Genomic DNA, 15706 nt, shown 5'->3' on the forward strand with positions numbered 1-15706 from the left:
TTACAAAATGTTGATTAAACTCAACTTTTCAGGAGCAAAGAGACTGTACAAAAATGGGGCATTGCATGTCAAGTGTTATTGGTGAAGGCTCACTTAGTGATCACGAGGCTCACCATCCCATCTGCTGAGCCCATCCGAGTCAGAATGTCCAAATATGGCCAGTGGCTTTCACAGGGCATTGGGGGTCCTCATTCTAGGTAGGAAAACTAAGCCAGCATTGAAGTCATTGGCCATCATTAACCATGTGAGTCCTGCAGCCACGGGCATTAATCTGTGCTCTGAATGATCTTGCATGATTCAGCATGTACTGGTATTAGCTTAAATAGGGATACTTTTTTTTTTTTATCGAGACAATTATGAAGAAAAATCTGATGGCTTTTATTCAAACAAATGAAAACCAAAATTTGGAAGAGAGATATGCATTTCTTACTTCATATGTAAATTGTGAGCAAGGAGAGGAAAAGGAGAAATTAGAGTAGGACCAGATAGGGACACAGGGTCCAAAGGGACCCCCAGACGACAAACAAACTTTTATTCCCTGTGTCATACCCTCTTTTTTATAAAACCCTCTACTTGCAAGCAGTTAGGAAGGTGTCAGTCATTCCTGCTATCTCCCAGTTCAGATGGATAGCAAGAAAAAGCAAGAAAAACCACTCCATTTTGCAGGTAAATATTATACAGGCACTAAATTAGACTCAAAGATGGGAAGAAAAGAAGACAGGGAGAGAAAAAGGAAATGCATATTTAATAAGACAAGTGAATGCTTCCAAAGATCATACCGTGTCTTTATGTGCTATTCCAAGCTGGTATCTCGAATAGAAAAATGAGAATACTTCATTTTAAAGTAGCCTACTGTTAACGAGATGCACTGTTCATACATTTGCAAGGGTCCTAAAGCAAGAGTTGATTCATCTCTGCCTGGATGTAGGTGGGGTGATGAGAATCTTTCAGGAAGTTCTGTCCACTGTGCTGAAAGGCTGTTGTTAACACTATAGCAAAGTAAGGGGGTATGCTCAGAATTTTCATAGCACAGTTTATTTCTCTACTCCTCTAAGTTATTTTCACCTTCCGGCCTTGTAAGCCTTGCATGTGCTTTGTGTGCTCACAAGTGTCTAGATTTCAAAAGAGAGAGTTTAACATAAGGAGTGGGTCTTGGGCCTAGAGATGTGTATGTGAATGAGTGGAAGGGAACTATGAGTCAGGTGACCTGAGAGGTAACTTGAAGGCTCTTGTGGAGAGGAAAACAGTTTATTTGCATTGTTCAAAGTTAAATACACGTTCGGGTTTGTATTTAATGTTTTGCCACTTGTGTTCATAAATGCCCCTCTCATTTCTCATATTCACGCAGTTTCTGTTCAGAACCAGGCCAGCATAGACATGTTTGCAGAGGAGAGCAATCCTCATCAGCCCAGGGAAAGGAGGGAAAAATTAAAAAAAAAAAAAAAAAATTGAATGTGTACCCTGCGGGGAGATGGCTCTCTATAGAGTGTAAAAATGTGTTCCTGGGACCATGTGGAAGAGGGTTGAGGGTGAGGAAGCCTGGGAGCTGAAGCTTTCTCCCTTCCCAGGCTTAGGAGTGCCGAAGGTGGGTCTCTCATTGCAGGGTGCTGGGGTCGCTCCCCGTACCCAGCCCCAGGGAGGGGAAGGACCAGGAACCGGGAATGTGTGGCAGAGGCTCACTCTGCCAGGAGGAGATGTTAGGGTATGCGGGTGGGGTGGGGGCCTGAGGGGTGGCTTGGAGCCCTGGCAGTGGCTGCCTGACGTCACCGGCCTCTCTGGCAATAGGCTGCGAGCTGAGCTCCCCGAAGCGGCGGCGGCGGCAGCAGCGAGGCTTGGTCTCTGGCCCCTTCACTCCGCGCCTTCTGCAGCCGCCACTGCAGCCGCGCGGCGGGGGCTCCCTCCCTTCAGCCAGCTGGTGGCCCCAGGTAAGGGACGCGGTGCAGCTGAAGGTTCCAGGCTGCTGGGTGGTGGGGCGCGAGCGGGTCGGACAGCCCCGGCGGCCTGCGCAGGCACCCCTGGCTATAGCTTCGGCCCCCACCCTGCCCAGACCCGGCTTGCGCGCCTCGTCTGTGCTCCGCAGTGCAACAGTTTGCAGCTGCCTCTCGAGCACGGCAAGGGGGCTCTGCTGTGTGCTGCGGGTCTACCTGGCTCTGGTCCCCGGGAAGAGCCTCGGGCTAGGGTTGGGGAGGCCAGAGGGAAGGTCCGTTCCCCAAACTTTGCAAACGAAAACCCAGACCCTTCCATTTCCAGTCCCCTTAGAAAGAAGCAGGATACTGCTGAGTGCGGGGCACAGGGAGATGGAGAGAAGGGGGCGTTTGCGGGGATGTGCTTTAGCTGAAAAAGGTGTTTCAGCTGCTTTTCTTTTTCTGATTGGGGGGGCGGGGGTACCGGGAAGAAGACTGTAAAATGGAGGGAGCGTGATCCAGCGCGTCAGCTGTGGTCACAGACAGAGGCGGAGTGGGATGTGGTTGCTGTGGTGTCCCCTTGGGAATGGGACTTAAGGGGCCTGAAGCCGGCCAGGGAAGAGGAGTCTGGAGGGGAAGGGAAGGGAAGAGAAGGCAGTACTGCGCACCCGGAGCCCGCTTGTTCGGCGCTTGGGGGTGGGTGCTGGGAAGGGTGGGATGCACTGGAAGACATCCACTAAGAGGGCGAAGGAAGGAGGCGAGTCGGTCCTCTGGGAAGCGGGGACCGCGTTCCCAAGCGGCTGTGTGTCTGTTGCAATTAGAAAGTTGTGGAGGGCCCAGGAAGGCTGCCTTATCTGCTGAGTAATCTGTCTCTCCGCGGTGCCGGCGCAGACCCCTTCCCCGCGAGTGGCGCGAGCGCGAAAGCTGGCGGCTCGGGTGCGCGGCCAGGGGCGGGCGGGTTGGGGTCCCCGGGCTGCGGAGAAGACTGGCAGCGCCCGGCCGAGGCAGTATGCCCAGAGGGCCGCTTTGCGGTAGTGGCTGATCCTTCCGGTCCTCCGCACTCCCCTGGGCAGCGGCCGGGATCCTAACTAAGCCTGTTCTCTTTGCAGCCTGGTGCCTTGGGAGAGGAAAAGGGCGCGCGGACACGCGTTCCAGGCGGGGCCAGAGAGGATCTCCTGGGCACCGCTCGCTTCCTGGCCGGCTTGCTTGTCCGCGGTTGCTCTCTCCGTCCTTCGCTCGCGCGTGCATCCCCTCCCGCACCAGGGAGTAGTTTTGGGTGGCGTGGGCTCGTCCTCTTCTTTCCTGGTGGGAACGGTTGCCCAAGAGAGGAAGTCTGGTGGGCCCGGCCCCTCCCAGCCCAGCGCCGATGAGTGCCAGGGCTCCCAAGGAGCTGAGGCTGGCGCTGCCGCCGTGTCTCCTCAACCGGACTTTTGCTTCCCCCAACGCCAGCGGCAGTGGCAACGCGAGCGCCCGTGGCCCGGGCGCGGGTGGCAGCGGTGGCGGCACCTGCATCACGCAGGTGGGACAGCAGCTCTTCCAGTCCTTCTCCTCCACGCTGGTGCTGATTGTCCTGGTCACCCTTATCTTCTGCCTCATCGTGCTGTCCCTCTCCACCTTCCACATCCACAAGCGGAGGATGAAGAAGCGGAAGATGCAGCGGGCGCAGGAGGAGTACGAGCGGGATCACTGCAGCAGCAACCGTGGCGGTCGGGGGCTACCCCCGGCGGGCGGCCAGGCCCCCACCCACGAGAAAGAAACCCGGCTGGAGAGGCAGCCCCGGGACTTGGCCTTCTGCGCCCCCTCCAACGCCTCCTCTTCGTCTTCGTCCCCTGGCCTTCCGCGCCAGGGTCCCTGTGCCGCTCCACCTCCCCCGCCGGCCCCCAGTCCGCAAGGAGTACACGGGGCCTCCTCCTGTTTGGACACAGCTGGCGAGGGCCTTTTGCAAACGGTGGTCCTGTCCTGATTGTTTAGCCCCCGCCATCCCCTTCCTCATTTCCAGCATCTTTGCCCTCCTTGCTTTTTCCCCCCCTCCATCTTCTTCCACTTTTCCCTGCACCCCCCCCCCTTCTTTCCCTGTCTGCTCTCCCCTTACTCTGTTCCTCCTCCGCCGAGGCACTGTGCGGCATTTGTAAATACTGGGCGAGGAAAGTCTCGAAGAAGAAATAACGCTGATAATACTTTATTATTAATATTTATAGTAATTATATACTAATAACACAATCCAAGCGCATGACAAATCACCTAATTTCTCATTGTTGATGAAGGATGCGTCTTCCCTCTCCACCCTGCACCCTCCCCCCTACAATAAGGAGAAGAAACCGCACAAGCTACCAAATATTTTTAAAAAGGCGTTGATTCCTGGAGCAAAGGGAATGGAGGGGGCCCGGTGTGTTGTACATAGCTGTCAGGTTAAGGTTCACTTACCTTCCCTCCCCCCCAAGCTTTCACTTTTCCTTCAGCTTCCCTCCCTTCGCCATACCCACCCTAAGCTGGGCTCAGGCAATACTATATTATAAAGAAAACGTCTACATTAAGCACCAGAACTACAAGAGGCCACAGAGACAGTCCCAGAAAAATGTGTGTGACATGTACCCATCTCTGGCCAGCCCTCTTCCTCAGCCCTTAGTTAACCATTCCCCTTTCTAGGACCAGGCATTTAAATTTACTTTTAGAAATGTCCCTCGCTGGCTGAAAATCTTTAAATGAGTTGAAAGAAGAGAAAGAAAGAATGAAAGAACAAAAAAAAAAAAAGAAAGAAAGAAAGAAAGAAAGAAAGAAAGAAAGAAAAGAAACGAAACTCTATTGCTTTAGCTCTCTGCCCCGCCCCCAGCTGTACACCTTTGACTTGGGGCGTCTCCAGGATTCACCAAGGATCCAGAAGCTGTCCAGCCAGGTGTGGTGCTGAAATTGCTTCCCCGGACTGGTTACTTTCTTTGGTTGAACAGGCAGAGGAGGGGCTGTTTTGGGAAATGACTATTTTAGCTCTTTGTTGGTTTCTTCTTTTTCTATAATCGGGTTTGCGTGTATTGGTTTTATTATTAAATATTGCATAAGTTACCTTTTTTGTAAAAAAAAAAAATTACTAGGTGATGTACAGTACTGAAAGTGCAGTATCTAACCAACCAGAATGTTTCTGTTTCATTCTTAGAGCAAGTGCACCTTTGTTATATATTTATTATATTGGTACCAAATACAGAAGCAAACTCTAGTTCTGTACTACATCCCCCAAACTGTAGAGTCTTGTTCTTCATTTCCAGCTGTTGATACAATGGTCACCCCTGGATGAGCAATTCAGTGGTGCAGACCCGGCTTCTGCTGTTTCCAGAAGTGTTCTTTTGTACCTTATTCTGTAGTCGACTGTTATAAAAAGATAACACATATGTTTTCTTTTTTTTTTCTTTTGCGAATAACAGAAACAACCACAACAGAGAACAGACAAATAATGGATGTGCAGGAATGCCATCTATTAAAACATGGTTAATATTTAAACAGTGCCTGTAGTCCTGCCTGCATGCAGTTACCCCCGGAGGCAGATGAGGGTATGCTTGCTTGTACTGTATGTGTTGGGGGGGGGCGAGGCTGGTGGGGGTATTGGGCGATTTGGATGAAAGGACATGCAAATTTCAAGGGAAGTTAAACCTGGTAACTACTTGTAGGATGAAAATATATGAAGCCTGTTCAGTTAAAAACTTGTGCCTGCATCCGAGGTGCAGTGAAGGGAGGGCTCTTTTCTCTTTCGCAGTCTGGCTTACCTGTATTGGCTGGATACACCAAAAAAGATTGAGAGAAAAGCAAAGTGAGAAAGAAGAAGATTGATGTTTTTCTTCTCCCTCCTGATGCCAGACAAGGCCGTCTGTCTTAGAAATGGGGTCCACCTATGGTTATTTCCCACTTTGTTCCCCTTGGACTGATGATAGAAGGGGCCAGAAACGTGTTACAGTCTTAATTATATGCAGTGGCATCCTTTCTTGGGAACCAAATCTTCGAAAGCTGTTTAAATGTTTGGACAATGTATGAATGTGGATGTTCTACAGAAAGCTCAACCGAAAGAGTTCTTATCAACCTGCAGAGTGTAAGGCGACCATACCCCTAAGTGCATCCCTCTTCCAAATAACTAGTAATTCTAGGTTTTCCATCTTGGTTCCAGGCTTCTGTGCTCTTATGTAGAGAAGAATATTACCTATGAGGTTTTAGGTCAAGTTCCGTCTGCATCTTTTATACAAATAATTTAACAAGCTTAGTTTTAACCACCCATTAGATATTCACTCACATCCTTTCCTGAAGTACAGAGGATCATCATTTAAGCATGCCATGTTGTAATATTAGGAAGACCAGGTAGAATCTTTGGGTTCAGTATATTAAACAATGAACCAGACTCTCTCCAGTGCCTTAGTCACTCCATAGTAATAGGTAAAAGAATGCAGTACCTCCCTCAGGCCGCTAGGGAATCCTTCAGTGCATCAGAGCTCTACATTGTACATCAGAATGACTAAGGCACTGTGAAGAAGAAAGTCCATTAATTTTTGTAGCTCACCCTCATGTAGCTGTAGCTCCTTAATACCTTATTACAGAATGACTTTCGGACTTGAAATTTGAATAGAACCAGGGACTCAGAAGGGAGCTTCCTCATTTCCAGTAAGCTCCCCTAAGTGTGTGGATATTACCTTCTTCCCCTTGTTTGGGGGCACTTCTTACAGTGAATAATTTCCCATTTTACTAAAGCAATAAGATGTTCTGTTGTGAGCAGTGCTGGATGATGATTCCATTTCCTTGGTGCTGAAGCTACTCATACGTTCTTGCCTTATGAATCGCAGTGCATTCAAGGCATGCAATAATAACCCCTTCCAGGGAGAGCCAGTACACTCTAGGGGGTCATTATGAGAGCGTCCTATGTCAGAGTTCCCCAAAGGAATAGAGGACACAGGAGAAATGAAAGCATTATGTATACCATTTCAAAAACATCCTGATACCTCTAAACATGGCACACATCCGTAACATGCTCTCATTGTGCACCTTTAAATCTGTATGCCTTTCTCCATTAACTGACTGTGGCTTAATATTTTTAATAGTGCTCTTTGTAAAGATGATGTGGTTTGTGAGTCAAATTCCATGCTGAGTTTAATATAGTCAGAATTGTAAGCTTCTGATGGTGTCACTTGAGATTTTTTTTATGAGATAGTGAATTACATGAAATTCTAGTAACACCAGTCCCCACACCAAATTATTGCAATAAGCACATATCCGAGCAATTTGCACAGACCCTGTTTAGAACATTGCATCTTATTGAGCTCAGTTGTCAGTCTCAGGAGTTTGGGATGCTACCAACAGGGCATTTCGGATTTCATTTGTATGAAACAAAAGGCAATCTGGAAATAGCTGCATTTATTTTAAGGATTTTGTTCACTGATGTCCCGTCAAATGAATTGCTTCAAATCCCTGTAGCTACAGCTCAACTTCCGCACTTGCTGTTCAGTATTAATAAGGTGGCATGCTTGATTCTTACTGATTTTAAAAAGTGAGAAAATTGGAGTGAGAAAACCATCATGTCAACTGTATGGGACTCTGAATCTTAAAGATGTAGATGAATATAATCTTCTTTAGAATTTATATACACCCATAGATATGTATTTATATATGCATACATTTTGTACAAATTTACAATGGACTTTTTGTATTCTCTTTTCTGTCATTACAAGAACGAGATGGAAACCAAACCATTGTGCCATCCTCTTATCCAGAGAGGATGCTGAGAAGTCAGATATATGCATGTACTTATTTCTCTGGGGTTAAATCTGAATGACTTTCTCTTTCTTTAATGGAAGGGAGAGTCTTGTTTGGCTTGGGGAATTGGTAATTAGATAAGCTTCCTTTCCTAGTTAGTGACTCAAATGTAGCAATGATAATGAATTTGTGACCATACCTATGTGGTTTAAATATCTAGATGGAAAGTAAAAATATCTAGAAGAGCTTTAGGGCTGTCTAGACCACAAAATCTGGATTGTGGCTTGATTTTTTTTTTATTTTCAGCCTATATGTTGTACGGAGATACAACTTATATCTGCATAGCTTCAAGGTAAAGTGAAAATTTAACCATTATCTGTTTAGTTTGGAATGTAGTTTTCAGAGAATATGGATAATTAGCTTTAAAAAAAAAAAACTTTGGCATCGACCTTTTCCACCATTTCTGTCTATATCGATTGAATTAATTAGATAATGGTTAAAATTCCATTTTTTTCCATTGTGTAGACATGTGCTTTAAATGCTTTTCTGTGGGTAACAGTTGAGCAATTGCTAGTTGATATTATGTGGAAGTTGTAGGTTAAATTAAAACCAGGAACTTTAATCTAATCTGGTCAGGCTCCTCAGGTCCATTCCCCTGTGAATCTGGACTCTGAATCTGAATTTGGAAAACCACTTCTCTGGGCCATCCTTTTTGGGAATTAGTGATTTTGGCTCATAGATGTTTTAGCTCACGTTTGAATGAACTAAGCTATCTATAAAAGGGTTGAACTGAACCTTAATGTGACTCTGATTTGGTTTCTGATTTACTTGATAACATTTGAGAAACAGATTTGATGACTTGACGTCAGTACTTACTAATGTCACCAACCAGTTGGTGCCATGTAGGAATGCTTAGCTAAGAAAAAGAATTTAATTAACTTTAATTGAGGACAACGTCTTGTCAAGGTAGTTCTACCTGTTTGAAGCAGAGACACTTGTGATTCCATTGGGTTGTTCCCATAAGGGGATTAACAACAACAACAATGACAAGAGCAACAGAAAAAACTGATTTTTTGAACTCAAATATATCCAACAAACAGAATGAAACAGATATTAGAATTCATGGAAAATTTGTTTTGCTTTTCTATCAATAAAAGAGTTTTCTTGTTAATTGGCTTTTTGGACACTATTTCCTTCTTGATGTAGAATATAGTAAGATTATAAAATTACTCATGCTATTGCCCTCAGATGCTAAAAGAAATTAGTTTTTATTTTTAATTATTACTCATCAGAACTTCTTCACTTCAGACCAACTGCATCACAAAATGGGAAGTTTATAAATTTAGTATCACCCAATAAACTGAGATTAGCAGTCCTTTGAGGCAGAAGCTCAGGCTCTCTAGGTCATATACTTAGTCTTTCAATCTCCTCTTTTCCTGCCTTCTCTGGTATAATCAGGTATGTGCGGAAAGGATATGGCTGACGGGATTTTGTGGCAGTGAGGGAAATGGGAAGCCTCACATTCATCTACATTCTTTGGGTCCTGGCTGAACTCCACTGGGGAGTGGTTGAATAGGACGGCTCTCCCATTAGAAGTGCTGTTGTCCTTTCTAGCTTTCATGCTGACTTTCACCACTGAGTCTTAGACCCTGGGCCTTTCTCCTGAGTCTCAAGTCATTTTCCATAGATCTGTATATCTGTATATCCTGCACCCTGCCCCTGCTAGGTCCAGCAGGCTGTCACACTTTGTCCTCTTATAGATATGGAAACTTCTGGGTGTCCTGCATGGCCCTACCCACCCTTGCCACCCCAGTTCAGCCAACCCTGCTCCACATCAGATGGTGCCATGAACTAGGTCTTACTGCTCCACTCTGGTACATTCCAGAGAGTGGGGTTGCCAATATGCCCTAAGTCTTGGACTTCTCCTAAACTATGTACATGTTTATGAAGCAACACCCCTTCTTCTTGTGTGTAGAGAAGAGAAGCATTAAAACCTAAACAGCTGCCTGTCTCACTCTTCTGTCTCATCTTTTTTTTTCTTGGAATTGCCCCAAACTTCAAGAAACAAATTTTCCTCTCAATGCCCCTTTTTATCTACCGGAGCTTCCTTCTACCATAGGTGGCATCCCATGTCTGCAATGGGCTTTGTCTCTTTCCTGATTTCAGCCTTATGATGAGCCTTTAATGGCGGTTAGAGTATAGCAGACAGAGAGAGAGAAGCTTATTGATAAGGGATCCTAAATTGGGAGATATTTGACACATATATTACTACATACTAAACCGTTGTATTCCTGAAAGGACATTAATTCATGATCAAGGTCCTACTCTCTCATTTTCCTAAAGGTGAGAGCTTGAATATTATCCTACATTTATCTCTTTGTGAACTTCTACCCAGTCTCTCCACATTTGGATAGATAATCTGGGTATGGGTTGCATCTTTTACCTCGTATCACTGTTTAGCCTCCAAGAAGGCACAGCCTCTTCCCAATACTGGTTCATTGCTTTGCCCTAGCCCTCCCCCTTCCCCCCGCCCCAGAACTGCAGAGTGCACATTGGAAATGTTTTCCCTGAGCTCGGAAAAACTTCTAGTGACTGTTGAATTCTAGAGTGGAAATGAATAGCTTTCTCTACCAAAAGGTGGCAGGAAGTATGGATTAGTGCCACAATCTAATCTCTAATCATGGTCTGCTTCATGCCCAGGAGGTAAATATTTTTTAACCTCAGTTTTTTGGTTCAAGAGAGGGGATGGGTATTTACTCAGCTAGGTCTCACGAGACTGACAATGGACCCACTCACTGACTTCTTGGTTCTTCCTGGGTTGACTATTAAACACTAGCTGGGTATTCTCTTTCTGATTAGTTGCTAAAGTCCAATCTCTTTCCAATGATTCCTCTCTAAATATGTCCCAGTCTTGAACTGATGCGGATAGCACTGGGCATGCCTCTCTGAAAATTTAGTTCTACTTCTCACAACTTTATAGACCAAGAAGGGGCTCTAGGGGTAACTTTTCTTATCCCCTCTTTCCTACTTTATGCTGACCATTCTTTATCTGCATCTGCAAGTCTTCTCCCTCTCTAGGTCTTGGCTTTGACTTAGAATTTTTAATTTTAGCCTAGAGGTTCATAGTGACCTTTTAGTACAAAGCTCCACACAGATTCTTAAAAATTCTGAGAAATACCCTGAAATGCACTGAGAAGTCAATACTCACCCTTTACATACAGATGTGCAAAACAGATGTGGCTGTTCTGTCTTCCTATGGTTCGTCTTCTGTCTCTCACAGGGATGAACTTGCTGGGTAGTCCTTTTGAGAAAATTTTCAAACTCTCCAGTTCTCTTCTTTTCTGCTTCTTTCCACTGTAATGTTTAGGAATGCTTTCTGTTACATGATGGTGACTAAGGAGGAAGGTTCCTCAGACCTGTGCGGTCTAAAGCAGATCCTTTCTGGTTTGAGCTGCAGAGTGGCTGGTCCCATCTGTTTCCTGGGTTGTACCCAACACTGGAACCTAGGATTCTGGACTTTTTTTTTTTTTTTCATAGTCTCCCCAATTCCGAGTCTGCAGTGGCACTTTTGTGCCAAACATAGGATTTTGCTGTTTTTGCTGGGCATAAGCATCTCTGGGCCCCTTCAGTTGGGCCAAATGAGTATCTCTGAGTCCATTAGTGCATCCCATTTAGACCATGGGAAATAAGAAGTCTTCTAGTCGCCTGTGGTCACCACCACTGTCACCGTGCCACTGCCTTTCTGTAGGAGAGAAGAGAGAACTGTACTCTCTGTAGTAATGGCTCCCCCCAGTATGGCCAGAGAGATTTTCCAAAGCCCCTGCTGGCTTCACAGCCCACAGACTCTCTGATCCAATCAGAATACTTATCACTGGTCTTCTCTTCATCGCTATTTGTCTCTGAATCAAGGGCATTCAAGGGCTTTGGGACCAAGAGCCTTGGAATCCATCTTCCTCAAGCAACATTTGGTGCCCTTCAATTACCTGGAAATAGAAGGGATAGACTGCTTCTCTGTGGTCCCCGATAGGGTCCTCTGATGCAGCCAACAAGAAGTGTTAGACTTGGGCTATTTTGCTTTCAAAACACAATTCCTGTGCCATGACTCCATCTTCACAGCTAAGTCTTAAATGGAGGAAAGGGTGTAGAAGAGGGAGTGACCCACTAATAAATGGGCCTCCAGTAAGAGATGCTTAAAACATGCTTTATTCATTATACTTGTTTACACATAGGGAGTTATTTCAAGTTGAATGTCTAGAATTTGGTGATGTCCAGAAGATACCATCTCTGCTTTCTACTTAGCAGTGTGTGAAGTCCCTCCATTAAGAGCTTGGTCCTAGGGGTTTATCTTGTAGACCCCAGACCAGTCTCTATGAGGGAGATAGTAAGTGTCACCAGTGCCTTAGCATGGATCAGCCTTTCTAAAGATCCTGCCATGAAAGGAGAGGAGGACGTGTACATCCCTAAGTTCCAAAGCTGCCTGTGTCATCAGGGAACACCAAAGAAAGGAGAGGCCAGGAGACACCCTTCTCTATCTTTGTTCTTGTGCACCTCACCCCCTTCCTTCTGCCACACTGTGTCCTATGGGGAGATGTACAAAAGATCGTGGTCATGCCCGACATGTGAGAGTGTCTGTGATGTGACAGGCTTGTTTGCAGGGTCCACCCAGGTTCGTCTTGTTCTTAGAATCACCCATAGGTAGGATCGTTTTTTCACTCCAGCTACACTGCCCTGCTTCTGACTGCTGTCGGTCAGCCTGTGCTCCTCACGGTCTGACTGCGTCCCCTTAGCGAATCCTGGCTTGGCCAGTCACTAGGTGTCATTGACTTTTTTTTTTTAAATCTGGTGGATGATCCCTTTGGTCCTTTCACCCCTAATACTTGAGAGCTCATTCAGTCAGTCAACAGGCATTCACTGGCAACCAGTTCTGTGCCAGAAATGTAGGATTACATAATATAGGAATGTCTTTCTTTTTTCTTTTTCTATTTTTTTTTTTGAGAGATGTAAACAAAACACATGAGTAAGTTAAACTGTGGAGTATGTTATAGGGAGAAAAGAGCTATAAAGACAATCATGCACTGTAGGGGGGATAAGGAATGTGCCAGAAGAGAGTGTTGTTTTTTAAATAGGGTGGTCTGAGAAGCCTTCCTGGGGAAGTGTTACATAAGCACAGACTTCAAGAAGCAACACAAACACATGAGTTAATTGACGACAGACCATTTGGCTATAAGGATTTGTAAAACCCATTTCACCCACGCCCCTAATTTTGTAAGTAAGCAAATAGTGATCTGGGTAGGCAGAATGCAGGAACCTGATGCTTACTGAGCAGTATGTTAAATGACATACCTCAGGTAGCGGGGAGGGGTAAAATCTGACCCTAGCCTTGAGGGGCTTGTAGTGATTAACAATACATTTCAATTCAATGCAATTGTGGTAGGAAATACATGTAAAAATTACTTTGGGAGCATAAAATAAGTAGCAACAGTCTGTGTGATGGGGTTTGGAAAGATTTCCCAGAGGAGGTAATGCTTTTGTTTGGTTTTAAAGGATGAATAGGAGTTTATCAAGAAAAGGAAAAGTATAAGCAGAAAGAAAAGCATGTCTGAAAGCACAGAGGTAAGAATGTAGTGCCTATTTTGAGAAGATTATGTTTGCACTGGGAGTGACATAGAAGAAGGCTGGCAGTAGAAGAAAGCCAGATTATTAAGGCCCTTCAAGAGCAGCTTTCGAGAAGATGCTGTTGTGGTGTTAGTGGGGAGTCAATAGGACATTTTGAATATAGAGCAGAGTTATACATTTGGATTGTTAAAATATTACCCTGGCAGCCTCAACATTCAGGATAAATTTGATGGCGGCCACAGAACTGGATGGAGAGACACCAGATGGAATACAGCCTCATAAATCCTGCAGCAGGAGATGAGGGATTGAACCAATAGGAGTGGGGATGAAGGAACCGTATATTCAAGAATATTCTTGTTAGGTTCTGGAGTTGATGGATGATGGGTTAATAGACACTTCCTGTGAGGGAGAGGAAGCAAAGGGAGAAGGGAAAAGCAGGAGGAGTTGGATGGATACTTCCTTTTTTGTTGATTAGGGCAACCCTGGTGTGGGTGCCGCTTAACTGCCATGAGTTGGCGACAAAGTTAATCGTTAATAATAAAAGTTTAGATGGAGGTCTGGGCTTTGCTAGCACAGCCTGAATGGGTTCATCCCCAGGCCGTGCTCAGACTGTGGTGAAGTCTAGTTGTGTGGACCGTCCTGCGATGTCACATATGAGCTTCAAGAAATAGCACTGTCACTGTCATGTAATTCCTGGATGACTCCTCCTCGTCTGTCAAGTTGGAGGAGTTCTCCGTATGTCTGGAAGTGTGTGTGTGTGTATTCTGACATTAGCTTCTAGGGCATTTGCTGCAGTTCTGAGACAAGCCTACAGAGAACTGTGAACTTGTACAGGACCTACGATAAACCTTGCTTGGCTCTCTTGGAAGAGAGAAGTGATCAGACAATGACACCATTGGCAATGATAAGAATCTTTATGCTGGTGAGAAGGAATCCTAGGGTGTTGGTGAATTTGTTGAAGGATCAGTACAACCAGTATTGTGGGGAAAGGCATGGTTCTCTCACTTGGTGGTCATGATACCTTGGACAAGTTCCTTACCTTCCCATGCTTTGGTTTGTGAAGGCTTGTTGTGTGCATTACGTGAGGTAATAAATATGAAAGTCTACCAACAGTGGGCAATGAGTGCCTGGTAGTTCCTCTTTTCGCTTCTTTTATGGGGAGTGGCCAGCAAAGGGAGGGCATAGTTTTCTGGTAGATCATTAGTAGCAAACTCATGTGCTCTGTGCTCTAACAACACATTCTAGTTTCTAACAAAGTGCCTGGCATTCAGTAGTTATTCAGTATAAGTGTTGTTGACTAAACAAGTGAATGAATTGATTGAAATTCTATGAACATATGCCTGATGAAGTACTGTGATACTACTGTAGGAATCTAGCCTGAATCATACCAGCATCAGCAGAGCAAAAATTAACAGAGTATTTGTGACTGTCACTAATTTCACTTGACTCCTGGATGAGTGTGGCAAGGAGTGTGGCATCATTGGAATCTTGGGCATTTTCAATGATCTGTATCTTCAAAGAAATACTTGGCAGATGTAGTGCTTCTCCAACACACACTACCCCTATCCCATGCTTGTGGGAATAGCCCAGCAAATCTTGTTTTTCTGACCTGAGCCTTAATACATCTAAGGGCTGGTGTAGGAACACTGAGTCAGCCATAGGAACTGAGGCCAAATGAACATTTATTGAAGGAAAAGAATCATAAAGCAGTCAGTCACCGGGCATTTCTCAGTGCCCATCAGATCTTCCGCACTGAGGGAGATGCTCAAAAAGAAGGTAGGACCCAGTTCTCTTAGAGAGACTATGACTCAGTTATAGAGACAAGACTTCCAGAATGAACTAATATAGGCAAAACCAAGTTCAAGTTGCAATTACATAAATAATAAGGCAGGTTGAATGAACACAAGCGGATCATTTATTATATCATCATATTTCACTCTCTTGTCCAAGAAGGAAGCCATGGGATCCCACTTACATGCAGAGAGAGAAATCTGGATCTGATGGCAAGATTTGGAGTGGAGGCAAAGAGAGGTTTAGACTCTGTCCCTTTGGACTAGAAAGCATGTCACTGTCCCTTAGTGGACAGCGTAATGCAAAACTACAGGCCCTTGGCAGATTTGCCACAATTTATCCTTCCTCTCTAATCCACTATCCTACGCCGGCATGCTTGTCACCTCTCTGAACTGCCCAGTGTCCCACTCTGTGCCCTACTTCCACTTGAAGATCTGTTCTCTTCTTTGTGTTGCTGGACTCAATGACAGCCTATGGAGGGGGACGTTTCTGGTACCGGGAACGAGCAGTTCTCTGACTTCAGCTCAGTTCTAACACCGTCCAGCTGGAGAATGCATCGGCCCTCCCAGGTCCAGTGCTCTGTCCTGCAAGAGTGTTGCCCGCCCCCCTTTCCAACACTGTGGGCAAGCGCAGGGAACGACCAGCAGTTCCAGCTACAAATCAACAGGTCCCAA

At 45.4% G+C, this 15706-nt stretch overlaps 1 protein-coding gene across 1 annotated transcript; it reads left to right on the top strand.

The window, feature by feature from the left end:
• The first annotated feature begins 1726 nt into the window (after positions 1-1726).
• Positions 1727-8796, top strand: CUNH11orf87 (chromosome unknown C11orf87 homolog). The gene is made up of 2 exons (XM_013062450.2): positions 1727-1925; positions 3014-8796. Exon 2 carries the CDS (start codon positions 3271-3273, stop codon positions 3865-3867), a length of 597 nt encoding a protein of 198 aa, XP_012917904.1. The 5' UTR covers positions 1727-1925; positions 3014-3270; the 3' UTR covers positions 3868-8796.
• The last annotated feature ends 6910 nt before the right edge of the window (positions 8797-15706 follow it).

The sequence above is a fragment of the Mustela putorius genome, unplaced genomic scaffold (genome assembly GCF_011764305.1).
Source record: "Mustela putorius furo isolate JIRA1106 unplaced genomic scaffold, ASM1176430v1.1 tig00000198_pilon_pilon_pilon, whole genome shotgun sequence".
NCBI lineage: Eukaryota > Metazoa > Chordata > Mammalia > Carnivora > Mustelidae > Mustela > Mustela putorius.

Bases quoted from the DNA above. Each gene is read 5' to 3' on its own strand.
- CUNH11orf87 (XM_013062450.2), top strand. From the start codon at position 3,271: ATGAGTGCCAGGGCTCCCAAGGAGCTGAGGCTGGCGCTGCCGCCGTGT.